General features: G+C 45.8%; 1 protein-coding gene and 1 long non-coding RNA gene across 4 annotated transcripts in view; one reads left to right on the top strand and one right to left on the bottom strand.

Moving 5' to 3' along the window:
- The window catches only part of LOC138806004 (uncharacterized), a 28048-nt gene extending 15755 nt beyond the window's left edge, over window positions 1-12293 (bottom strand). The window contains exon 1 of one of the 2 annotated variants that reach the window (XR_011365709.1): window positions 11951-12293. This is a non-coding gene — a long non-coding RNA (uncharacterized lncRNA). The remainder of the gene's footprint in view (window positions 1-11950) is intronic. The other variant, XR_011365708.1, reaches the window with a different exon arrangement.
- Lratd2 (LRAT domain containing 2) lies at window positions 11542-17009 on the top strand. 2 transcript variants are annotated; one of them, XM_069991395.1, is made up of 2 exons: window positions 11542-11854; window positions 12391-17009. In XM_069991395.1, exon 2 carries the CDS (start codon window positions 12493-12495, stop codon window positions 13441-13443), a length of 951 nt encoding a protein of 316 aa, XP_069847496.1. In that variant the 5' UTR covers window positions 11542-11854; window positions 12391-12492; the 3' UTR covers window positions 13444-17009. The 2 variants fall into 2 exon arrangements, with proteins under 2 accessions (XP_069847496.1, XP_069847497.1); XM_069991396.1 differs by lacking the exon at window positions 11542-11854 and adding an exon at window positions 12070-12219.
- The last annotated feature ends 10182 nt before the right edge of the window (window positions 17010-27191 follow it).

Raw genomic sequence — 27191 nt, 5'->3', positions numbered from 1 at the left:
TCCTGCTGGGGCTGGTAACAATAGTAGGATCTACAGTGGCTGGAGTGGGAAGATGCCACACAGAGTGAGTGGGTTTGGAATCAAACTTGCCTTACCCTGAGGCAAGGCAGATGAGGACACAGAAAAGTTAGGTTATTTTTAACTAATATCTAAAGGGTCAGATTCAGAAATTAAAACCAGGAAGTAAACTGAAAAAGAAGATAAACTCCCCTCCCACCATACCTCCTTTTATAAAAAGATGTTAAATTATAAGAGCAGGAGATGTAAGATGGGCTTTCTAAATCTGTCTCATCATTTGAAATGATAAAAAGCTGGGAACTCCATGAAAAAGTAGCGAGAAAATCAAAAGGAGGTACTTCTCTACTCAAAAGGAAAGGCAAAGGTTCTAAAAAGGTTCCGTGGGTTTTGGGTACCCCTCATCCATCTTACCCATCCCAAACCATTGTCTAACAACTAGGGGTTGTGGGATAGGAACCCGACTACTGAGTTTGTTTTTTTTTTTAATTGTAAAGATACTGTGCAGAGGGGTTACGGTTATATGAGTAAGGTAATGAGTACATTTCCTCGTGAGCATTGTTACCCCCTCCTTTGTTGATGAGGACCAGGAAATGTTTCTCTCTCCTTGTCTGTGCATCACTACTTTAACCTTGTTATAAAATAAAAGAGACTTCCTTTTTGTGAGACACGATGAAATGCATTTCATGAGTGGATCTCAAGAGACTTTGTCTTTGTCTGGGAACTGGGAAACTGAGGAAATCCCCAATCCATTTTCCAGGGGCAGGTCCACATTGTGGGTTGGTTGACTTGCCAGCTCTGGGATGGTATATTACTTGTGTCTCCCCAAGATACCATCAGAAAAAGAGAGAGAGGGAGAGGGAGAAGGAGAGAAATAGTTAAGTAAGTAGATAATAGATGAATGGATAGACAGGAAGACAACTAGACATACAGAGATAGACAGACAGACAGATAGATACTGACAGATGAGAGGAGAATTACTAGGAGTATAGGTTCACAAGATTATGGAAATTGAGAATGTCAAGGATAAGTTACCTACAAAATGGAGACACTAAAATGATAGTGTTGTTCAGCAAATCTCAAAGCCCCAACCTGGCAAGACTGATATAACTCACAGTCTAAAGCCGAAGACCTGAGAACTCAGGGGGCCATTGGTATTAAGTGGCCTCGGGAGAGGCCAGAGAATCTGAAATTTTGATATTAAATGCAGGAGAGAGGACAGGGGGACAGCAGAAAGAGAGCTAGAGAGAGAAAGAAGAATGGGGAGGGGGGAGGACAGAAGGAAGGACCAGATTCTTTTTGTTATATGTGGTCTCCAGCCCACAAGATGGTGCCTGCCCCCATCTGCTCAGAGTCTCACAACCATCTCCTCACACACATGCTGTCACAGACACACTCAAAAATAATGTTTTACTGGTTTCCTAGGGATGCCTTAATCCAGTGAAGCCATCACCTGATAACCTCATTAGCCATCACCGATGGAGACAAGTCTCATTCACTTCTCCCAGCAGTAGAATGGGAATGAGCATGATCAAGTCTCAGTCTTGTGAGGTCTTAGGGAGGAACAGCCAGGTCATTAACAAAATCCTGCTATGGCCTCAGAGACAAAGCTTCCATCTTTTTGCTACTTCAGAGCTATATACAGACTAGCCTCAGCTTCTCCAAATTTGCAAAAGCTAAGCAAATATAGCTTTTATACTTTTACTTCTAGTTTCATCTTTAAATATTCCTTGTCTGGCATCCCCAACTGTTTTCCATGCTCTTAACAGTAGAAGCAGAATCCTATGCACTCACTAGTTCGTTACTTAATGAAAAAATGCTCGCTGAACACCAGTACTCACTGGTGATGGGGACACATGTGTTCTTACAAGGCATGTTTTTAGTCCACTTTGTATCTCATTTAACTGGGCTCAAGCCTACAAAGAATGTTTGGTAAGGATTCCTGGAACTTGGCTGCTGGCACGTGCTGGACTGGGGTATTCTGGGCCATATAATTGGCTTTGGCCACAGTCCCCCACAACCAACCCTGACCTTAGACCAAAGGTGAGTCTGAGCTACTATGTAGAAAGAGGCAGAGTTCTGCCCTATCCTCCACTCCTGTAATCAAGTTTCATTCATCCAACAAACTAGCAATCAACCCTCATGCAACCAACTTCAGCAAAATCCTTTTACATATTTGTTCTTCTTAATAGCCCTTATTTTCCTCTTCACAGATTTTTTTTTCCCTATTCCTTCTTTGAGGCCCACACTTTACTTTGTTAGCTCGCTCGACCTGGTTCCACTTAACCTTAGTTTTAAAAGCCTGAACAATACTCAAAAATTCAGAATCATTTTCTGATGGAATGTTTCTCTTCACACATCCTAAGAAAGAATGGTAGGCTCATCTAAAAAGAGACTCAGTTATTCTGCACAGAATGGTTAAACATTTACCGGGCAGAGGTAATAGGGGTGCTCTGAATAGGGGTGCTAGGGTGACAGGTCAAAGACTGGACTTCTCAAAAATGTCATGGCGATGAGCAAATAAGGAAGTAAAATCACTCTGGTGATAAGTGTTGTACAGGACAAACACCAGGGCTGACGAAGAATGAGGTGGGCACAAGGTAGTTAAGAAATGCACCTGAGGGACATAAGCTGAGGCATGAAGAATACAAGCATTTAGCTTAGACAAACCAGAATGAGGGTCACTCTAGGTCCAGAAAAAAAGTCCCAGTGAAGACTTGAGCAACCATGAATTGGCCAAGAACAGAAAACCAAGCCTGCCATGGCTGGGCAGTGTGAGCCAATGTGAAACTGGCAGAGATGAGGCTGGAGAATGGTGTGGGAGCAGATCCACCAACAGAGGACTGTACGAGTGACAGCCTCACGATCCACCCACGGGCCAAGGAGGCACCTGCGGCATGAAGACAAAGGGCCTCGGCTATACCTCTCAGGGTCTGGGCCAGGTGGGTGGCTTGAGGTGATTGTCCCCGTGGCACTCTTGCCTATCTGACCCACGGCTCTGAAAAGCCCAGGCTTTGTAGCCATAGGCAAACGGCTTACATTTGTCATTTGTAAAATGAGCATAATGATAAGAATGCACACTGTCTGGGGGAGGGTTATCACCTTTGTGAATTCGCCATTATTGAAATGCTATCTTCAAGCTTGCAAGCCCAGGAACTCAACTCTTGTCAACCTACGAAAGTGTTCCATATTGGTTAACATGGACCACAGTTTCAAACATAAACCAGGTCTGACAGGCGAGGGATACACAAAAAGAAAGGACAGGGCTGAGCCCTGGTGGCTCACACCAGTAATCCGAGCTACTCAGGAGCTGAGGATCATGGTTCAAAGCCATCCAGGCAGGAAAGTCCATGAGACTCTTATCTCCAAATAACCACCAGAACACCAGAAGTGGCGCTGCGGCACCAATGGTAGAACACTTCAGACTTGAGCCGAAGAGTTCAGGGACAGTGCACAGGCCCAGAGTTCAAGCCCCATGACCGACCAAAAATAAATAAATAAATAAAAAGAGGAAAGGAAAGGACAAAGGAAAGGAAGGAGGGAGAAAGGGAAGGAAAGAGGGGTGAGGGAAGGTGAGAGAGCAATTTCAAAGCCAGTTTGCGTTTTCTATAAACATGTCTGTCCACAGACATTTGCATTCTCTATAAGCAGTCAGTCCGATAGAGCTCAGAGGTTTCTCAACCAACAGGTAGTAGAACCTGCTCAGTAATGTTAATGGTGAGTGCCTAGAGCTACATCCTCAGCTGCATGCTACTCCACCCATTATAAAGTCCTTCCCATGAACTTATCTCTCAACTTTGTGCTGGGGTCTCTGTTTTATCACAAGGTACTAAGGACTGTGCCCTTCTGACCCCGCCCTAGACCGGTTCCACCTTCTATTGGCTTTTCTTGGAAAGTGACTGCGCTTTGGAGAGTTGTTCTTTAGATGGTATTGTGGACTGAACATCTGTGGGCTCCTAACTCTGTACATTGAAAGGCTACCTTCCAACGTGATGGCACTGTGGATGGGGACTTTGGGGTGTGATTAGGCCATGGAGGTGGAGCCTTCATCTATGAGATTTAGGGCCTTGTACAAGAGACCCCAGAGAGCTCTCTTGCCCTCTTTCTGCCATATGAGATATAACCAGAAGATGGCAGTCTGTCTCCCAGAAGACACACTCACCAGACCCCCAGCCAAGCCAGCACCTTATCAGATTTCTAGTCTCCAGAACTATGAGAAATAATCCTCTTGATTGTAAACCACCTAGCCTAGTACACATTCTTATAAGAAACAGCCCAAACAGACTAGGACAGGCATTGTTATAATGTTGAGTCATGTTGATGCATTCTGAATATCTCTGCAATGCATTTTAAGAGAGAGACACAAGTGCTGTCCAACAGGAGTGTAAATGAACATGTATGTAATTTAAATGATAGTAGTGGTCATTTTTTTTTAATTAAAAAAAGAGAGCTGAGCACCAGTGGCTCATACCTGTAATCCTAGCTACTTAAGAGGCTGAGATCTGGGGATCATGGTTCAAAGCCAGCCCAGGCAGGAAAGTCCATGAGACTCTCATCTCCAATTAACCATCAGAAAACTGGAAGTGGCACTGTGGCTCAAGAGGTAGAGTGCTCGCCTTGAGCAGCTGAAGAGTTCAACCCCCCACGACCAATGAAAAAGAGAGAGAGAGAGAGAGAGAGAGAGAGAGAGAGAGAGAGAGAGAGAGAGAGCAGGTTCAGGGAGAGAAGATTGCTTGCCATGGGCAGGTGTGGGAGGATAGAAAAGGTCCATACAGAGGTGTGCCTGAGGGGGTTTCAGAAAGGTGGTAGGGAAGCAGGCCAGGCAGAGCCTCTAAAAAGCCTTCACAGTCACATAGCATCTCTAGGGCTGCCATACTGTGAAATGAACCAGCAGGATTCCTTAGACCCAGGCCTAAAAATGGGTAGAAGGAAGCAGACAATAGCTGATCAACTTGCTTCGCAAAACCTTCCTCTGCACCACATACTAGGTGCCCTTGCCTACCTGCTCAGCAGAAAGCCACACTGAACAAGGGCTGTCAGCCTGTGTTCTGTCAGAACTCTTTCTCTCTGGAAGCATTAAAAAGCAAGCAAGCAAGCAAGGAAAGAAGGAAGGAAGAAAGGAAGGAAGGGAGGGAAGAAAGGAAGGGAAGGAGGAAGGGAGGGAGGGAGGGAGGGAGGGAGGGAGGGAGGGAGGGAGGTGGTTGTGCTTGCTGAAGCCTCTCTCATTATTGACAGCCTCATCTCCTCTCTCAGCCTCTCATTCGCCCTTTCTCACACAAGAAGTGCAGCATAAGATTCTTAGAATTTGGATTTATTTTTTTTTAAATCCCTACATTCGGATTTGCAGATATGCCAATATTTGGATTTGTAGAGCTGTAATTTAAGCCAGTCTCTCCCCTGGAACTGCCTGGTGAAATGCATCTTTCATGAGGTTCCTGCGAGGAGCCCAGCTACAGGCTCACACTCCTGAGCACAAATCAAACTTCGGCTCAGCGTCAACACAGGATGCAGAGCCTCTGGAACAGGGGGCTTGCTGGAGGAACAGGCTCAGGTTTTTCCCCCAGGGCCCCTCCTCCAGGGAGGAATACAAAGCTTCTCCACAGACATCCCAGCTGCAGGATGAATGCATGGCCAGACCCCTTCTCAAGGGGTCTCCTTATCAATCCTATCCCCCCAGTAGACTAGCTTTGGTCCAGTCAAGCTAGAGGAAGCCTACCCTGATGACTTGTGAGAAGACAAAAGCAGCATTCAGGAAGAAGGACAGAAGGACTCAGCAGCGTACACGCCTCCCTCCTTAGCTTGAGAGTCATGCCATGATTGGGCTACAGTGGAATCTTCTTTTGTGGATCTTGATAGCCAAATGCAGGCTGGCTAGGAGAGAGTTAAGGAAGTAGCTCCAGTCCAGCACCTCTGAAAGGTGTGACCTTCCCAGTCCCACTCCTCTCCTGGAAAGTCTGTTTTAGAAAAAAAAATAAGAATGCATGCAATGATGGGCTGTAATATTTATGGCCTCTTTTACTGGATGACTCTCTCAGCCCAGACATGTGAGGATGTCTCTAAACACCTGACTTGTCTTGTTGGCTCTACTCCTCTCCTGGCTGTTTCCAACACCATTCCAAGCACAGCTTTCATGACTTTGGCTGGGGGAGGGCAATGATTAGGAAGGGAAGAGACCCTAGTGAGGGGTGACCATTGACCCTATTTGTCTAGACAGAAGAGTTTGCATGGCTAAAACCAGGCCAGGCCCAGCTAGAGCAAGACAAACAAGTCACTCAGACCTGTTGGTTTCTGGCCAAGCAAATAAGCACACATGTCCATAAACCCCAAGGCTACTAGAATGGTGTGAAAACTACATTGGGCCAGCCAGATTCAGCCTTGAATTTGTCCTCTTCCCTTGGAATAGGCAGGATTTGCACTGAATTACTTCCCTTCCACTTTGTATGTTTATTGGGGCTGTAAATGCCAGGTCTGGTGTAGAGACTTAGGAACATGATGCCCAGAACACATGGCTATCTTGGACTCCTCATATGAAGTCATCATTTGACTCTTTATGGGATACAAATAATGCCTGACATTTACATAACCTCTGAGATTTACAAGGAACTTTCCACAGACACAGTCTTGCTGTCCGAGCCACAATGAGGCAAACAACAGCGGCAGTTACACTTTAAAGGCTAACCTGGGCCCAGCATGGAGAAGAAACAGCTCCACGGTCACACCCTTGGGAAACACACCTGTATAGGTCATCTGGCTTCATTTTGCTACTGCTTACCTCCTACGGTGGCCACAGAAGCCCAGTAGCTGAAAAACAGGTACAGGTAGGTCTACAAGTTTCCAAATGTAAGGGAGGAGGGAAGGAATCTGTTTTCCAGCACAATCACTGGGCTGTGGCCTGCTGCCCTGAGCCTGGGGCCTAGGCTGGGGAATAAGCCAGAGTTCAGAATCAGAGAGTTCTGTATCTTCCCCCTGGGGCCAAGCTAGGGACAAGCCAGAGTTCTACACTGCCTAACCGGAGAGTTCTGTTCCTGGAGGGGAGGAGGGGAAGGGGAGGTAGACTGAGTTCTACACTGCCTCTCTAGAGTTCTGCCCTCCCCCATCCCCAGCTCCAGTCCTGTGTTCTTGCAGTGAGCTGCTTCATTTAACTGAGATCTCTACCACACCTGCAGCATCAGGGCTGTGGCCTCAGGGAGAAATGTCAATTTTTAAGTCATCCTGACCAGCCTGGACAGGAACAGCAAGGGTCACTAACTAGCTCTCAGCACAACTTTTTTTTTTTTTAATCCAGTGCCTGCCCCAGGGAGGTGTGTGGGATGTGACAGTTGGGTCATGGCTGAAGGGCATCCAGACCCAAGTAACCTTTCTTCATGGACAGGCAGCAGCTGGGAAGGAGATTCACACGCTGTACTCTTTGTTCACTGGGCTGGGTCTGCCTTTCATCCCCACAGCCCAGCCTGGCTGTCAGCAGTAGCCACATCCTTTTCTGATTCTCTAAGTCCATCCCCCTGGGCAGAGATAGCCTTAGACTCTCAGGCTTGCCTGCCTCTATTTACCAACATGGTCCAGGACAACCCCTTTCCTGTTTACTAGTCACAGTTGGGTGGTTTGGTTTTTGTTTTTCCTGTTCCTGAAACATCTCAGTTCTTTCCTACCACTGGCATTTGCTTTTTCTTCTGCAGAAAGTGCCAAGGCCGGTCCTTCTCATTCTCCAAGTCTTAACTCAACTTCCATTTCTTTAGGCATCTTCCCTGAGTGTCGTATCCAAAGTAGGCCATCTGTCACCTCCTCCTTAGTGGCAGGTATTTAATCCTAGCACCCTATTTTACTCCCCAACGCCATGTTCCCTCTCTCAGATATCCATATTCATATTTTACTTCTCACATGCCACCAACATGTAAATGCCGAAAGAAGGAGGATTGTGTTTGCTGTGTTCATAGCTATATCCCCAGAGCCTGGTAAAAGCAGACACTCAAGTATTTATTAAATATAGAATCTGTGCTTTTCTATTGAAAACTAAGTGGCTAAAAATGCTACACCCTGAAAATGAACACAAACTTGTATGATCCTCCCCTCTAAAACTAGGGATGGAGAAGCCATTGCCTATCTGTCTCTTCTTCTTCTTTATAAAAGAATTGACAGCTTATTCACTGGGAGTTATCTTTAATTTTAGAGGTGTTTACCCCACTAGTCCAAAAACCCTTAATGGTAGGCATTTGGGCCTTCATCCTTGTATCTACAGGTCTCGAGATTCAGTTCCCCCTCTCAGCATCCTCTATTTCCTCTTCTTGAAGGACAGGTCAGTTTCCTGGTGTCTATTTCTCTGTGTCCTGTTCTATGTGAGATCTATGGGGACATGAATATCAATATAATCTAGCACAAGGCCTGTTGAACTAGTAGAATGAATGAATGTTAAACAAGACTAGCAGGCACCTACTATGTCTTCAATATACTTTGAATCCAATTCTTCTAGAATTCATGAATCACAGAATAAGACTAAAACAGTACCAAACTGTGTGTTAAGTTATAGTTAACTGATATATGGACTATGCATGTATTGGATTTAAATGGTGGCCAGTAAAGCAAACTCCAGGGTCAGAGAGAAAGGACCTAGGAAGGTAAATGGGATAAGGGCTAGAATCCACTGCAGAAGATGCAAGAAGCCACCAATCAGATCCAGCTATCTGTAACCATCCTGGAGGATGAGTCTGATAGGCTCATAGATGTTTTTTTAAGTGAAGCTGAAAAATCTGAATTTTTTTATTATTTGAGATTAAGCAATGGCCATTTGTAAGCCATTTTGTAAGGACTAGATGGAGGGTAAAGCCCTAGATAGTTCCGGTGGTTCAGGTAACTAGATGGAGGATGAAGCCTTAGTTATTAATAAAAGAATCGACCATCCAGTGCTAGTGGCTCATGCTGTAATCCTAGCTAGTCAGGAGGTTGAGAGATGAGGATCTCCACTTGAAGTCAGCCCAGGTAGGAAAGTACATAAGACTCTTAGCTCCAATCATCTACCAAAAAGCCAGAAATAGAGATGTGGTTCAAGTGGTAAGGGAGAGGTACCCAGGACCTGAGTTCAAGTCCTAGCATAGGCACGTGCGTGCACGCGTGCACACACACACACACACACACACATACACAAGTCCGTATTAGAAGCAGACTATCAAGAGGCATCTCTCTCTCTCTCTCACACACACACACACAAGTCCATATTAGAAGCAGACTATCAAGAGGCATCTTCTGTTCACTCACTGCTTATAAAACCAGCTAGCTTTTTATTTAGTTGTTTGTTCTGCAAGGCTGGGGATTAGAAGCCAGGGTCTTGAGAACACTGGGTGAGCACTCTACTAAGCTACATTCCCACAACTTTTACATGAAATTCCTATGATCTACGGCTATGGTTTCCCTTCCCCCAATCAGCAAGGTCTATTTAGTGAGCGGCTGCTAAATACCAGATATACAGATATTAAGCAGAACAGGGTCTGTCCCTTCTGAATCTTTATAGTTGAAAACATGGAACACCACTCTGCAGCTCAATAGATCTAGTTATCTGCAGAGACAGACAACTAGACCTGGTTTCCTCAGCCATTAGATCTTTGATCTAGAGTGCTGGCATCAGAGGACTTGTCACACTACTATGTCTTTCAACCAATTCTCCCATCCCCCACCAGCCCACCCAGCCACTAGGGGCAAAGTGTCTAGCAGAGGTTTCCCATTTTCCGACAGACAGAAGGAAGCCCAGCCACTGTCTCACCAAGTGCAACTCTCTCCATAGAGCAGTAGCTATGTGTCAGGAGCCTCCAGAATATGGCTATCCAAAGGTCCAGCGATGATAGCTTGCCCAGTCACATGTACCTGAAGCTACTCTGAAAATATTTAACTTACATCGGCGTAATACACCAAAGTCTCATTTTGGTGAAGCTTAAACTGTGATTGATCTTAGATGTGCTATAGGACTAACTTCCATCATGGCCCTGACAATATTGATTGTTCCGGCTTAACGGTACATAAGTAGATTGATTTTGCTCTCCAAACTACAAAGGATCGCAGGAGTGTTAGTATATTTCTGTTTCCACTGGTTGGTATACACACTGAATAAATAATGGCGTTACCTGGAAATTTTTAGTTGAAAGGTAGAGTGATGGAAAACAGGATATGGACTTGAGTAGAATTCTTAATGAGTCAGGCATTATTTTATTTCACTTTATTATTTTCTTGTGCTGGTACTGAGGCCTTCACTCAGGGCCTGGGTGCTCTCCCTTAGCTTTCTTACTCAAGACTGATACTCTACCCCTTGAGCCATAGCTAGCTTCACTATTCTAGCTTTTGGGTGGTTAATTGGATAGAAAAGAGTCTCACTAACTTTCCTGCTTGGGCTTCCTTCCAAGAAGGATCCTCTTTAAAATCAGCTTCCTGAGTAGCTAGGATTACAGGCGCCGGGCTTTATTATTTTAAAATATAAACAGAAGCCACTTCTGTGGAGTCTGCCTTGGGTATACAAAACGAAACCAGCAGGGGGAAAAAAATGTCTTTGAGTGTATCAAGTAAACAAGCAGCAACAGCCCTGTCACTTCCCACTCGTTAAGTCAGTAGGAAGGAAATACATCCCACAGGGACCTCAGCTAATTTATTTCTAATTTAAGGACAATTAGGAACATCTCACTCCCACCCCTACCCCACCCCACCCCTACCCCACCCCACTTCTGCAGGCTTTTTTCTCACTGCCCAACAACCTGGAAACGGGGGGGGGGGGGGGGGGAAATCCAGTGTATGCTAAGAGGGACGGCCCCATGACTGGCAAAAAAAAAAAAAAAAAAAAGAGAGAGAGACATCTAATAAACAGCCCAGTGGTGGTGGGAGATGGTAACTCTGTGTGTGTGTGTGTGTGTGTGTGTGTGTGTGTGTGTGTGTGTGTGTGTGTGTGTGTGTGTGTGTGTGTGTGTGTGTGTGTGTGTGTGTGTCTCTCTCTCTCTCTCCACCCAAAGTTCAGCGCTGCTCTTTCTGGTAACCCCGCGCTCCCGGATCTGTCCCACAGGAGAGAAATCCTCTCCTTGACTTTCTGGGTTGCAAAATACCGTTCCAGGCAGGAAAAGAAAAAAGGAAAAAAGCCAAATTCCCTAGCAACTGCTGCTTCTTCACTACTGAGGCCAAAGACACAGACGTGGCACTCGTCCTCACTCTCCAATCTCTCCGCTGGCAGGTGGCCCAAGCCGGCTCCCCACGACGCGGACGCCGGGCTCGTCCCAGGGGTGGGCACCGCCGACCGCGGCGGGCGCCGCACCAGCGGGATTTTAAACCCAGCACGGAGGGGGCGTGGCCGGGGAGGAGCCCCGCGGCCCGGGGGGGCGGGGCGGGGCGGGGCTCCAGGCTGCCCGGGTGCTCCACGGGGAAAGACCCGAGCTCCGGGAGCGAGTGCCTGTCTCTTTAAATGCCACGGGCTGCGCTCCCGCCCGGGAGCTGCGAGCCGGATCTACAATCCAGTCCCTCCCGCTCCGGTGCTTGTTGCTCACCCGGCCGGGCCGAGCCGGAGCTGCCGCCACCGGCACGCACGGCGGTCTGCCCTTCTCCTGGGGAGCTGGGACCGCGGCGCTCGCGGGAGGGAGGCGGGGCGCGGCGTGAAGAGGAATTGCCCCCCCCACCACCACCCCCTTCAAGTCTCGGGGCGCTAACGCCACCGCGGGGGTTCGACATGCGCCGCCCGCCGGGGCCGGGCTCAGCTGCCGCCCGCGCTGCCAGGGGAGGCACGGCCGAGCCCACACCTGCAAACTCGTCCTAGAAGTCGCGGGGTGCGGCCGGGCCAGCCTCCCCGCGCCGCGCGGGGCCTCCCCCCCCTTTCCGGCGGGTGAGTTGGCGCGGGTAACCCGAGCCTCCCGGGGCCTCCGGGGGAGCGGGAGGCGGGCGGAGGCCGCGCCGCGGGGAGCCAGGTAGGGTGACTTACCTGCCGCGCCCCGCCGGGTCCCGGCCGGCTGCCCCTGCGATCGCGGCGCCGGGCAGCGGCGGGTGGGTACGGGCCCTGGAGGCAGAAGGAAGGGAAGTTAGGGGCGGAGGGTGGAGTAAAGTTTCCGTTCCCTCTGCCCCTCCCGCCCAGGTTTGGCAGGTAGGACCGGGCGGAAGCGGTGGAGACTGCTACTAATGCCCGGGCCTAGGTGATGGGGGGTGGGGAGAGCTGCACTTGCCCGGCGTCCTGGATCGCGACCTTCTTAAGAGGTGGGGCGAGGAGGGAAAGGCTGTAAAGACTGCCCCTAAGATGACTCCGGGTGCTCGCTCCCTTCCCCGCCCCCCTCCCCTTCCCTTCCCCGATCTTTTCCCGCAGAACCGAACGTCTCTTCCGGGAGAGGTTCCCCGCGTACACAGCCTCTTCGCCTCCTCTTTCAACAGGTGGCTTTCGCCCTGGCCCGGGGCCCCGGGCCAATGCCCGCCGTGGCGGTCGCGCCTGCTCCGCTGCCGGCGCTGTGAGCGCGCGCGTCCGTCCGCGGCGCGATGGGGAACCAGGTGGAGAAACTGACCCACCTAAGTTACAAGGAAGTGCCCACCGCCGACCCGACGGGCGTGGACCGGGACGACGGGCCCCGCATCGGGGTCTCCTACATCTTCTCCAACGACGACGAGGACGCGGAGCCGCAGCCGCCGCCGCCCCAGGGTCTCGAGGGCGGCGGCGGCGGGTTGCCCGATTCTGGGGACGGATCGGCGCCATCGCCGCCCCCGCCACAGCCCTACGACCCGCGGCAACACGAGGTCGAGTGCTCGGTCTTCTATCGGGACGAGTGCATCTACCAGAAGAGCTTTGCGCCCGGCTCGGCGGCGCTGAGCACCTACACGCCCGAGAATCTGCTCAACAAGTGCCATCCGGGCGATCTGGTGGAGTTCGTGTCTCAGGCCCAGTACCCGCACTGGGCCGTGTACGTGGGCAATTTCCAGGTGGTGCACCTGCACCGGCTGGAGGTGAGCAACAGCTTCCTGACCGACGCGAGCCAGGGCCGTCGCGGCCGCGTGGTGAACGACCTGTACCGGTACAAACCGCTCAGCCCCAGCGCGGTGGTGCGCAACGCGCTGGCGCACGTGGGCGCCAAGGAGCGCGAGCTCAGCTGGCGCAACTCGGAGAGCTTCGCCGCCTGGTGCCGCTATGGCAAGCGCGAGTTCAAGATCGGCGGCGAGCTGCGCATCGGCAAGCAGCCCTACCGCTTGCAGATCCAGCTCTCGGCGCAGCGCAGCCACACGCTCGAGTTCCAGAGCCTGGAGGATTTGATCATGGAGAAGAGGCGCAACGACCAGATCGGACGCGCGGCCGTGCTGCAGGAGCTCGCCCTGCACCTGCACCCGGCCGAGCCGTTGGAGGGCGACAGCGACGCGGCCCGGACTACGCCGCCGCCTCCCCGGCGCCCCCCTGCGCTGGGCTCCGAGGAAGAGGACCGAGAGACCGTAGCGCACTGACCCGACTGGCCAAGCGGAAGGGAGCCCTGCCAGCCCGCTCCACCCCACCCCCGCCTTCCTCCTCCTCGCCTCTCCTCCATCACTTTCAGGGGCCCCATCCAGGATTCTCGGGTCCTTTAGAAAATGGAGAGAGAGAGAGAGCTGGTGAAATGCGCCGCTGGCTGTGGATGGGGGGAGGAGGAAGGGGACAGAGAGAACAGGTAGGAGCACTTTTGAGAGGAGTCTTTTCTTCCCAGCCTCCTGGAGTCGGTCTTCCGAGGCCTGCGGTGGGACAAAACTGGTCACTTGGCATTGAAAACCCTGCTGGATTAAAGGGGAGGGCCTGAAATCGACCCTTCCCAGTGCTAGTAACTGTAGGAGAAAAAGTTCAGAGCACCCTCCCCTACACCCCCATCTGCCATTCTTCCTCCCGGCTTCTCTCCCTCTTCAGAGCTCTGGTGGTGCCAGGTACGAAGGGCAGAAGGTGCGCGGGGAGGAGCCCCGCCGGCCTGCCCCCCCACACCCGGGGTGGAGCGGGGAGCGGCTTATCTTATCTGCTGCTTCCCCTGCTGAGCCAGGCTGGAGATGAGAGTCGCTGGGGTGATTTATCTTGTGGGATTCCTGAGGCGCAGAGCTGGATCAAACCCCCTGGTCTGGGAAGCACTGAGCCCAAACCAGGCAGGCCCCCTACTAAGTGTAACAAATCGTTGAGGAAACTGGAGCTACAAACAAAGGCTTTACTACCTCCCTCTTCCCAGCCCCCAAATCATTCCTTTTCCCGAGCTGGCTCTTTGCTGAGGCTCCTGCTTCCCCCTCCCTCCCCCCCTACTTTCCTCCCTCCCTCCCTCCCTCGTCTCCCCTCCCAGGTTACCAGTAAATCACTGTCGGGGGCAGACTAGGGGAAGGATTCAATTAAGGTGCTGTGCTGTTGCTGCCTTTGTTTTTCTGCCTGCTGTGGGAGGCACCGGGAGCCAAGGTATTTTGTTCTCCAAGGAGGGAATAGCCCTTTGTGTCTCTGGTCTAATTAAACCTGCTTGGCTGTGTTCATCCGCAGGTCACAGATGGGTTTGGCTTGTGCCACCCCATAAAGTATCCACTAGGGAGACAGCCAAACTGGGCTTTCCTGGCAAGATTTAGTTCGCTCTTTGCGCGGTGCTTTCTGAATGGTGAAGGTAACCCTTGCAAACCGCTTTGATTGTGATCCTGTGATTTTTTTTCTTTTAATCCCCTTTCCTCTCACTGGCCCACCTCCCTTATCCTCAACTTCTGTTCTGCTTTGTGTTAAAATCTCAGTAATATTTCAATAAGAAGACCTCAGATTTTTGCCGGCCACCATTGGCGCGGTTTAGTGCAAGTCCCGAAGTCTTGTTAGGCTGTTGCAGTCTCCCGGTTGTTGGGAGAACGCTCAGGCCATCCTTTAAGAAGAGTAGCATCAATCAGAAATGCCAGCTGGTGTAGTCAGGACACAATCCGAAACCGGATGATGACTGTGGAATCCAGTGGCCCACTAAGCAGTTACTGCTTGGGTCTGCTACTAAACTACTGCATGAGTTAGTATGAGGCCTTTGGAATAAAATACCAGTACCCATCCCAAGTACTTCTGTGAAGGAGCGCTTACATCTAGAGTATTCTCTGCTGCCCACCAGTGCTGTCTGTCTCAGAAGTTGAGTAAAGGTTGACAGTCCTTTTTTTTTTTTTGGTTTGTGAGAGGCAAAATGTATACAGGACAAGTCATTTTTGTGACCTAATTCTTAACAAGTGGAATAGACTTGTACTTGAGTGGTACAACAATGGCTATTCTTGCATTTCTTTGAGCTCTCTAAATCAAGCTGATACATTTGAAGGATTTCGGTGGTGGGGCCCGAACTCTGGGCCTGGGCACTATCCTTCAGCTCTTCAGCTCAAGCTCAAGGCTAGCGCTCTACCACTTGAGCCACAGTGCCACTCCGGCTTTTTTCTCTTTGCTTATGTGGCTCTGAGGAATCGAACCCAGGGCCTCATACATGCAAGGCAAGCGCTATACCACTGAGCCACCTTCCCAGCCCCTCCTTTTTTTTAAAATTTATTTTTATTTTTATTTTTTCGTACCCATACTCTAGGGCTTGAACTCAGAGCCCAGTGCTCTCTCTTCACTTTTTCACTCAAGATTGGTTCATTACCACTTGAACTACAGCCCTACTTCCAGCTCCTTGCTGTTAAATGGAGGTAAGAGTCTCGCAGACTTTCCTGCTTGGGCTGGCTTCAAAATGTGATAACAGCCTTCTAGGTAGTTAGGATTACAGACATGAGCCATCCATGCCTGGATCAAAGGATTTTCTTGTACCTTTTCTTTTTCATGCATAGGGCCATACTTTGGTAACTTCTAGACTTTCTGTGGCTCCTTGATTTGAAACCTTTTCATTATAAGTGTGTTCCCTGTTTTTGACAAAAAAGTTTTGTATGTTTGTTTTTACTGGGATAAACATCGATTGTTCAAGTCCTGGTCTGGGACTTTGGTGAAGAATCAGTCTTCTCTTGGGAATGTAGATCTACTTCCCACCTTTAATATTCTCAGTCTTGTGTTTATGTTCTCTTGTTCATGGAAAAGTAGAGCAAGATAACAGTAAAGCCATTTAGGAGAACCTACTCTAGCTAACAGATGTTGATTAGAGAAAACTGAAACTGGTGCCCACTGTGCAGACAAGACAGTAGGAGAGAAAAGAGACAGAAAAGTCCTCCCCAAGAGTTCTGGGCTAGCAAGCTCATTTTTCTCCTTCTTCCTCAACTTTGTGTCCTTCCTCTGTGTCCAAATTATAGTCCAATCGCATTGTTTTAACAGTGATTTTTGTGTTACAAGTGCAGGTCCCAATTTGAAGGAAGAACTATAAAGTCCACCCAAACAGTAGTGTTCTACCTCTAGAGAAGAAATTTTTACCTACTAGAGCCTGGAAATGAAGTAGGATTAGGAAACAGATCTGTTCTAGGTGAAGCTCTAGAAGGGAATGTCAGCCTTTATACAGGGACCAGAGATGCCAAGTATGGAATGAGTAGGAACAGGGGTTGCACTGGACATTTTTCTTGAGATAGGATGCTAAAAGTAAACCAACAACCTATTGGTAAGGGCTCCAACAATGAGAGTCAAAATATTCTTGGTTCTTAATAAAGTAACATCGAGAAGATCTTGAGTTTTTAATGCCCTGATAATGGCTACATCTGGCACTTTAGGAAGGAAAAAAAAAGTATATTTAATACTCTTTGTTTCTTAGGAATAAGACTTTAGAACTATTTTGTACTGTGAATTACGGATGCTCTTTGAAGGAAAGAATTATCGATTCCAATATTCTTCAGAAGCGCTGGCAGGGATATAGGAGGATATCGACTGGAACATACATGCTAAATGAAACCAGACAAATTCTATTTTCTTACCCGAGCAAATATTTTATTGAGACTGCGAACTTATGTTGAAGGAGCCCACAACTTCAGCTACACAACGTTTTGTATTGAAAGAACTCATACTTTTTGTAGGTTTTATTCCACATTTAATTTAAAATGACTTTATAGCACTCAGATGCCTAGCAGAAAACATCGTTCCCTACCTTTAAGAAAAATTTTAGTTTTTATGAAAAAAAAAAAAAAGGCTCAGTGTAGGTTAACTTCTCCTGTCTTTGGTGCATCTCACCTCAATACCACCATTGGTTAATACCACAACCACATGGAAATGTATTTTTTGGAAGCAAAACTTTACTTTTGTATAACATATGCTATGGAGAGTTAAGAAAATTTAAGAACTACTTGTTTTCTATTTTTTTCTTAACAAAAATGGGATCCACTGTGTTGAAGACTCTTGATATTATGTGCTTGTCTATTTTTTACAAATATAAAATCTAATATGATCATGGACATCAAATAGATTTGTTTGGAAAGTTAAGAGTTTATTTGTGAATTTCTTTCTTAAATCAGGATAACTATAAACTTGACTAGTTTATTTAGCCTTTTATTGTTTTTGTTCTTAGCTGTAAACTTGTGACCTATAGAGAATTACATTGACTAAAGAAATCCACATGCATTTTGTTTCCCAATGAAGTGAATGAACTTTATTTTTGTTGAAGGTTGTATGTTAAATCAACATTACGTTCTTAATACTGCTTCTTGAGAAGGAAGTTCCAATTTGAAATTGTATCATTTCCTTCAAAATGAAGGGCAGCACTTAGTTAAATAAAAGATTGATGATATCTTTTAAGCCATTTCCTCTTCACTATGTCTTATTAAAATAAAACCTGTCAAGTTATTTTGAAAAATGCTGTGAGGGTTTCCAATAAACCAGCTATTATAGAATTGACTGAATTTATATCTATTTCCTACCTTTGTCTGACACTTCTGATCCAAATTTAAGTCCACTTACTACAGTTTCTCTGAGAATATATGTCATCTTTTTCTTGCTCAGTAAATATTTCATTTATTGACCAGAGACATTGCATTCACTGTGAGAATTACCCATTGTTATAAGTTACCAGTCTCTTCAAAAAATACTTTTTTTTTTTCCTTTGGGAACAAAAATTGAACATTGATTTTTTTTTTTTTCCCTCCAGATTCAATGCAAAACTTACTGAAAGCTAGACACACTGTGGAGTTCTCATTGAGGATTCTGGTGCTCTGAAACCCAGGTTACAGATTAGTGGTTTCAGAGCTGGAGATAAAAGGATCCCACCCCAGTTTAATAGAGAATATTGGTGTGTGTGATTGCATGGTATTTTGGCTGTGGCAAAGGATGCAGGTACCAGAAGTTGGTAAAGTAACAGCTGGCACCTGAGAGCATCACCTGGCTGGCCACCAGCACTATAGGCCAGCATTTGAATCCACTACCCCAACCCAATGACGATCCAATCTTTGAGGAGCTCAAGCAGCTATGAAGACATTTGTCCCTGGAATGAGTCTTTTAATTCATCATAATTGTCATGGCACAAGATGGGTTGGGGAAGCGTGGGTACAGAATACACTTATTCTTGGGTGGTCGTGGTGGTTTTGGTGCTACTGCTGCTGTCCCAAGTGATGAAGCTTGCTTAATGTAGGAAGATGAAAGGTTTAAATGTGTTTAAGGACAGAACGCATAGGCCCAGCAGATGTGCCAAAGGGCTTTTATTCCTTTTTACTGAATGTACTGGGAACCTGCTTATTAAACAACTACAGCAATTTTATTTGCTAAGTAAGTACATTTGCAATGGCAATAAGGTACATAGAGCTGGACTTAGAAGAAGGGCCAGAAACTGCTGAGCCCCATCCTAAGATCAATCTCATAAAACAAGGTAGCAATCATTCTCCAACGGGGGATGATTTTTATCTGGGTCGAACAGACCATTGCAATGGGAATATACATGCCATCATAAAGTGGGTGTATTCAAAGAGGTTGAGAGAGGTTTATAAGACAAAACTGAGGAGGATCACATTTGGAACATGACTACAATGATTAGCAGAATCTCAACAGCTCTTACTTGGCAGAACCTTGTAGAAGAACTTTTTAATGTGGGAGGTCACATTGGTCTCTGCAAAATTAGGTTCCAGTGGGGTCTTTTGTGACAGTTATTACTAGGCAATTGTGTGTAAGAACCCATTATACCTTCTTGGCTTTGCTTGTGTTAGGTTTGATACAAGTGAATCAATCATGATTCTGACAACTTGCACATTTCTTTTTCCACTAGGAACTAGAAGTTAAACAGGTCTTGAAGGCAATTGAGAGATTGCTTAAAAAAATTAAAGTTAAAAAGTGTTTGGGACTGGGAATGTGGCTTAGTGATAGAGTGCTTGCCTAGCATGCACAAAGCCCTGGGTTCCATTCCTCAGCACTACATAAACAGAAAAAGGCAGAAGTGGCACTGTGGCTCATGTGGTAGAGTGCTAGCCTTGACCAAAAAGAAGCTCAGGGACTGTACTCAGGCCCTGAGTTCAAGCCCCAAGACTGGCAAAAAAAAAAAAAAAAAAAAAAGGAAAGGGACCTAACCAGGAGAGGGAAAAACTTAACTGGGAGACTGGGCTCTCAGCACTTCACAAAGCAGGATGAACCAGAGCCATAGTTACTGTCCTCATGTAACTTGTATTGAAATAGGCAAGACAGATGATGATTACCAAAAAGAAATTCACAAGATTTGATTGCAATTGTGACAGATATGCTGAAGGAAATGCATGGGGGAGAGAATCTCTCAGCCATCAGGCTTCGCTATGGAAGCTGTATTTGTGCTGAGCCTCAGAAGAGGTAGAGCGAGCCAGTTGCTTTGGAAGGGTTGCCAATGACATCAAGGGAGAGGCTGCAGGGTTAATGGATGAGCTTTACCGGTCTTTTCACACTCACCCATTTCTCCCAGTGCTTCTTACCACAACATGTTGTCCAGCTCATTCATATAGATCCACCTCAACACAGAACCGGAGAAAGTTTGATTGGGTGAGTGGGTGGGTGAGTGAATGAATTTAGGGGTTAGGTAGCCTCCCAGATTATCCCAAACTGACGTTGGGATTAGGGTCCCAACAGGAACATAGTTGTGGATTTAGGAGGCACTGAGCAGTAGATTTGTCCACACCCAAAGACTGGAGGTTGCCTGTTAGAGCTAGTAAGGGCTTAAATTGCCAGCCAAGTTAAGGAAGTGCAGTGTAAATTTAGGCCTTCGCCCAATGCAGGTCAGTGGACAAGAAGCCAGGTTGGATGGGAAGAGGAATAGAAGGGAAATGGATGTTGTTTTACGGTTTCAGATGCTTTATGGCTTTAGATGCTTTATGGACTTAGAATCATGACTGAGGAAGAGGTGATTTCATTCACTTGACAAGCCTCTGCTGTGACCGGTCCTGATGCCTTATCAAATGTGGCTATAAATGATCCCAAAAAGGATCTAGGAAACATGCATGGAGTTTTTAACATCCAGAGACCAGTTATCTTGCTCTTCAGTGCATTCCTAGTACTCTCGTTCTAATGTAGAATTCAGGATTGTCATGCTGGACTGAGGGAAGGGGCATGAATTGGGTTGGGGAGGAAGCACATAGTAGAGAATGCAATCCAAAAAGGTTTCTCTGTTCCAGCCTCTGCTTATTGGTCTTGGAACCTAGGGGGAGGTTATATACTTTTTTGGAAACTGTATTTCTCTTTTGTACAATGTACTTGTGACATTGGTCCATTCCCTTAACCCTCCAGACTTCGGTTGTAAAAGAACACCACTAGTAATGTAAAATTCTAGCTTTTAAGGGTTAGTATTAACAAAGTAGCGTCAATATTAATATGTAATGACATACTTGCACTGTACATGGTGGGTATGGAGACAAGAGAAAATAAGCCTTTTTGTCTCACATTTTTATTAGTACCAATTCGTTGTGTAAGAAGATTTCATTTTGGCCTGTCTCACCCTGTCTTTCTCCCTTCTTCTGTCTCCCCTTCCCAAACCAACCTCCAGCTTCTCTGTTTTCATTTGTGAACACGTAAGTGAAGTCTTCTGACTATAGTCTCCCTTTTCATACTCTCTATTTGACCTCCCTGCTCACACTAGTACTCTAATACTCAGACAGGACCTGTTTTGCATTCCTGTCATTATTTAGAAGTATATGCTACTTCTTTAAAGGGATATGTATCACCAGTTGTTTCATACATTTCCTTTATGCAGCAAAATTAGTAGCAGGTCTGTCTACCCACAAATATTTTAGCACTTTAAGAAGATTAATAAGCTATGTTTAAAGCAATTTTGAGTTCCCATTATATGGTTTTCTCGCCTGCACAACACTCCCACATACCATACTCCCCAGCCCCCAATACCAGGCGTCCACTGTGGTACCCTTTCATCATAGTGCCTTGTAATGATGCAGTGACACACCTGGCACCTGCAATCCACAGGTTCCATTAGGAACCTTTGATCTTTGTGTTGTGTGTTCCATGGGCTTTGACAGCTGTATCCAGTATCAGAGCTTTCTATAAAATATTTGACACCCAGCTTTTTCTCCTTCTTCATCCCTTTTCCCCAAGGCTGAGTATTAGGCCACTTCAGCTGCTCTTCTCAAGTCGTGGAAGACTTTTCTCTGCAGGTCCTTTCTGCCTTTCTTCTCAGATGTAATGACATTCTTGGATACAATGGTGTTCATTCATCCTATAGGTAGTTAGGAGGCCAGTCAGGCCCTGCACTACCTTTGGGTCTAGAAGGTGGTCCAAGAGCCTGCCCGTACTCCACAGAGGAATGCAGACAGGCAAACAGTATTGGTATTACCTTTTGATAAAGCCAGGATACTTCACTCTACGCCCTGGTGTCTGAAGGGATGGCTGCCTGGGGAGGGGTTCCTAGGTGGGGAAGGTGAGGGGGACTAATCAGAGAGCTTCCAACACAATCTTGCTCCCTTCTCTCCAAAGCCACCTCTGTGTATGAGTCTGAGGCTAAGTAGAGTCAGTAGGGAGTGATGTGAAAGCAAACACCCCAAGTTACTTAGTAACTTCCTTTTTACATAGTGTTGATAGAGACCTCAGCCAAGCAGTTTACATTATGACAAACTTCATTGAGTGACCTTCCTTTCCCCGCATCAGAAATAGTCTCTTACCCACAGCACCTTTATCCGGGTCACCTTTGTGCAGGTCGGTGAGGACCAAGGGTTCCCTCTCTGTTTTGGGGGAATTGATAGAATTGTGAAGACTTTGGTCTGCGCAGTCAACCCAGCTCCTCCCCTTGCTCTGCCATTCAGGTAGATGAGTCTGTGTACTGTGTGGAAGTGATCTGTCACCTGTCTGCAGGTGCTAGTGGAAATATGCCTAGAGTTAGTGGAAATATGCATAAATGATCCAGATGCCGTCCTGACCTGAAGTTATATGCTCTGTAGGCTTAACTGCTGTCCTTATCCATTTTCTCCCTTCTCAGTTTCACCTCATGTTTATGACCCAGTGTTGAGTTTCTGGTTACAGCAGGGTCTGCCAAACAAATTTATCTGCTGTAGAAAAATGGTCAGAGAGAGTACAACATTCACCTTTGCAGTGGTTAAAACCAGGTGGCTTTGGGTGCTTGAGAAAATACCATAGATGGTTTGTATAAACACAGACTCTGCACCTACCTGTGTGCACCCTTCAGCTAAGTGCATCATTGCATCCAGCCTTTGGCTTCCTCCAATTTCACAGCACAGCAGGTAAAGCTCTGGGCACTGGGTACCATTTAAGTGGACCATGGTCTTCCCCCCTGGTCACTGCCTCTCTCTATTGGGTTAGCTTGTGAATATGTTTTTCTTTTTTTGGGGGGGGGGGTCATGGGGCCTGAACTCTGGGTCTGGGTGCTGTCTCTCAGCTCTTCAGCTCAAGGCTAGTGCTCTACCACTAGAGTCATAGCTCTACTTCCAGCTTTTTCTGTTTAGGTGGTGCTGAGGAATTGAACCCAGGGCCTTATGCATACAAGGCAAGCACTCTACCACTGAGCCTCCTTCCCAGCCCAGTGAATGTTTTTTTATTAAGGATTATGTTTGTCACTATTTTTCACATATCAAACATATGTGCTTAATGTAAATGAACTTCAGTTATCAAAAATATATGAAGCATAAGAAGTGGCCCTTTATGCCACCTTCTCTCACCGTTGGAAACGTGTTGTGCTTCCTTTTGAGACCTTTGTGTTACGAATATTCTCATATGCTGATTCTTCACATTTGTTTTTTTTTCCTCAGTGTTGGCTTTTTAAAAAATGCAGTTGCATCATGTTCCCTTTATTTCTCAGCTAGTTTTTCTCATCAATAAATCAGAACTTTTCTATTCATATAACAAAGTTCTAGAATATTCTTTTTAGGATATTACAGTTAAAAAGGTTTGTTTTTTAAAAAATTATTAATTCTCTCACTGGAACTAGCTAGCTTCATTTTTCCCTAATTGCAAATGATATCACATACATTTTCTTATATCCCATCTTGACTTATATATGAATATTGCTGAAGGATTTAACCATTGAAGTAAGATTTCTGGGTAAAGGTTATGCACAATTAAAACTTCGATAAGAATGGTCATAGGACCATTGCACAAAAGGTTGTGCAAATTTACAGTAATGCTGATAACACTCTAAAGTGTTTGGACGTGTTTGCCTACCGGGAGATTAAAAGTGGTACATTGTCATTTATGTTTTTGTGCTTCTACGTGGTCTCATGTATTTGTCAAGAACTGGAATTGGTAGTTCATGTTTCTCCCATTGTAAACATTCTAATTCTCTCCAAAGCATTTTGGTTCTTAGATCATCCCCATGGATCCTGGAGTCCAATGTACGAACTTACAACAACAATAGAAAGGTAGGAGTAGAGAGAATCCAATATCTTTGTTCTTGAAAAATGCAAATTACAGTTTACCACATTCTGTGAGTCAGTGCCTAGCAGGAGTATTTAGACTGAAATCTTACTCCTTTCCATGGTTTATTGGCCTAAAAAGCTGGCCTCTGTTTATGTGGACCCCACTTCCTAACCCACCCCCCCTTTTAAGATATATTCTAGGCTCACAAGTCTGTGTTTATTTTTCTAAACACACTCAGACTGTATTTGCCTTAGAGCAGTGGTTTTGGGGTTGTTTTTTGTTTTTGTTTAGCTTGAATACTAATCTGCAACAGCAATAAACTGTATCACAGCCCCTGCCCACGTACCTGTGTGTATGTTTGAATCCAACACCTAAATTTCATCAGAAATTCCCTCCTGTACTATGGTACACACTAACACTATCTAATAACTATGGCAGTTATTCTGTTTGGTTTTAGGGGAGGGGAAATAAACCTGTTAGTACCCACTAAATGGATCTTGAAACTTAGAAATGCAAGACTCACAGTTTATAAAACACAGGCCTGGAGCAAACAAGTTTCCTTCTGGGTAGCAGAGGCCTTGGCTTTCCCTCAACCTCTTTCTGTCTCAGCAGAAATATGAGCCTTCTTTGCTGTCCTATCCTACCTGGTTATTCTATCATGATGCCCTGTTTATTTTCTTGACAATAGTTTTCCGACATTATAATAAGTTTAATTCACCTCAGTTTTATAAACCCCTTTATTGCTGTGTCTCTCTTCACTAGACCAAGAGCAGGGATCTCCAACACATAAGACAGTGCTTGACAAATAATAAGTGTTCCGTAAGTAACTATGAATGAATAAAGATGCTCTTTTATTAACAATCTGAGCTATTGTTTTCCTCTACAGCCCCAGTACATTCCATATACTCTGCTGCTTTTGATCATATAAAACTTTCTCAATGAATTTTTAAATCAGGAGCTTTCTAGTTCTCTCTCTCTCTCTCCCCTTAAATAAGAAATCAAAAGGTGATAATACATATTCTGTCTCCAGTCACAGTGTGCGTGGTGGTTAGGAGAAGGGACTACAGGTCAGGTTGCTCGTATATCACACCTTCTCATTCCAGAATGACCCGGAGTGAAGTGAAAAATAACATTGTTTGTCCCCCCTACCCTGCCCCCCTGGAAAAAATTAGAACCAGTATCTGAATAGAACCTTGCATTTCACCTGCTAATTTCATAACCATCTTCTAGTAATCTTGTTGGAAGGGGAGAGGATTTCAGATCCCAGCAACAATGCTGCTTGTTTACTGAGTGCCAAGTCTTACCGATTTTTCCATCTGTCTCATAGTGCTCCTAACAAGCAGTTTTGTCCACATGTTATGGGTTCTGCTGAAAGAGATCCAGTAAATAGGGTGACATAGCTGTGAACAGGTGAGATTGAGATTTCAAGGCCAGTTGCGCTGTAGCGTAGTAAGAGGGTATGGTAGATACAATAAGGCTTCTCCTCCAAACAAAAGGATGCCCCCAGCTTTTGTTATCTGGTAGAGATGGTTTCTGGTAGAAATATTGTTTTTACATGGCTAGGAGGACTTGGCTGATATGCCTGCATTGAGGATTTTAGATGAGGAAATTATCCTGTATTATCTAGGTACATCCAGTGTCATCTCAGGTGTCCTTGTAAATGAAGGTCTTGCCTGCTATCATGTTGCATAATTTAAAGTGTTGCCAAAATCATAGCATGTATCAGAGCATTCTTTTCCGAATAACTTTCTATTCTATGTCTGTATCACTTTTAGTTTATTCATCCAGCCATTAATGAATATTTAGCATGGTTTTACTTTTTGGCCATGAGCACTGAATAATGACATGAGATTGGAAGATGTGCTGCTGGCTTTGAGGCGGAGGAAAGAACCAGGAGCCAAGCAGTGTAGCCAGCCTCTAGCAGCTGGTCAAAGCAGAGAAAAAGGGTCTCTGATAGACGATTAATAAGTCAGGCAGCTCATCTGAAGCCTTCATTTTAGCCCAATGAGTCTGACTTCTAATCTCTAGAAATGAAACAAATCCACTGCATTGTGGCCATTTGTTACAACTGCCCCAAACAAATATGACTCCTATACAACATGTTTGCCCCTAAAACTAGCGAGATATTACAGCCAGCCCCTCATTCCCATGAATCTAGAATCCACATTGCAGATTTGATCAACAACAAGTCAAAAATATTTGGGAAAATCTTTAAATCTCTATTGCAGAGCAGACTTCCTCCTTGTCATTCCCTAAATAACACAATACAGATTATCATGACACTTCCTAGATACTTTAATGACATAGGATATGATCCTGAAATTAGTAAGTATCCAGAGTTTAACTCCCAAGTTTTATTTATAGAAAGGACTTGCCCATCTGTGTAGTTGGAATCTGTGGGCAGACCTGGAGCCGATCTTACCAAGGGATGAATATATCTGATCAACAGACATCAGCTAAGCATATAGTATGTATATAATGGCTCACATATTACCGTCTATGATATGTCTACAAATACCTATAAGAATTATGAAACTTTATTTGCAGATGAGAAAATTGCAGGACAGAGAACTGAATGCATCAATTCTGCATGGTAACACACATTGGTGGTTCATTTGAAAGAAGTCAATATAGACAAGGGCTGAATGCTCCCAACTTTTGGGCCCCTAGGGCAACTTATAGGGCATAGGAGAGATAAAGTAATAATATATCATTATCTTGATTTCAGGGGTTGGGCGGTGGTGGAACTCTTAAATCCAAATGATGGAAGCCCAACCTTCCCAATTCCAAAAATTTTTTCTGTCCACTTTCCAAAACTGAAGATAATGCCCATGGCATCAAATTTACCATTTCTAAGGTACCCACTTTAGCAAGATTAAGTGTACTCACAATCATTATCCAGTTCTGAAACTTTCTCTGGTCCCCGCAGAAGGAAAACCCATATCCATTAGACATTTATTTCCTCTCCCCTTCTCCCTGGCTGGCCTTGGAGATCACTAATCTACTTGTCTTGTATTATTTTCCATATCCTGGATATTTCATGCGAATGGAATCATATATGTGTATCCTCTTCTTTCTGAGTGCTTTCAGTCAGCATGTTACCATGATTTATCTCTGTTGTACCCTGTGTCAGTACTTCATTCCTTTCTAAGGCTGAATAAGGGTACATACACCCACTTTTTGTGTATCATTTATCCATTCATGAATGTTTGCTCTCTTTAGCTCTTGAGGATGATGGTATTAGTATCTCTGTGAGATTTTGCTCTTAGTTCTAAGTACATCTCAGCCTTCTGAATAGCAGCCTTTTTCTTTTTTATTTACGTTGTCATATAGCCCAGTTCTCTTATTCATTCTCAATTTCCCCATATTCTCAATTTCCCTTTTGCTGATGTCTCCTCTCACACATTGTGATCAAAAGTCTCCTGTCCCATTGGCTAGGCTGAATTTGGACACATCCAGATTCAGCACATGTACTGACCACTGTAACTTTTGTAAGACAATGTTTCTTCCTCTGAAAAGTGGGACT

Source organism: Dipodomys merriami, unplaced genomic scaffold (assembly GCF_024711535.1).
Source record: "Dipodomys merriami isolate MVZ:Mamm:240054 unplaced genomic scaffold, mDipMer1.0.p SCAF_4, whole genome shotgun sequence".
Classification (NCBI taxonomy): domain Eukaryota; kingdom Metazoa; phylum Chordata; class Mammalia; order Rodentia; family Heteromyidae; genus Dipodomys; species Dipodomys merriami.
The sequence above is the reverse complement of the archived record's forward strand: the minus strand, read 5'-3'. Positions and strand labels throughout refer to the sequence as shown.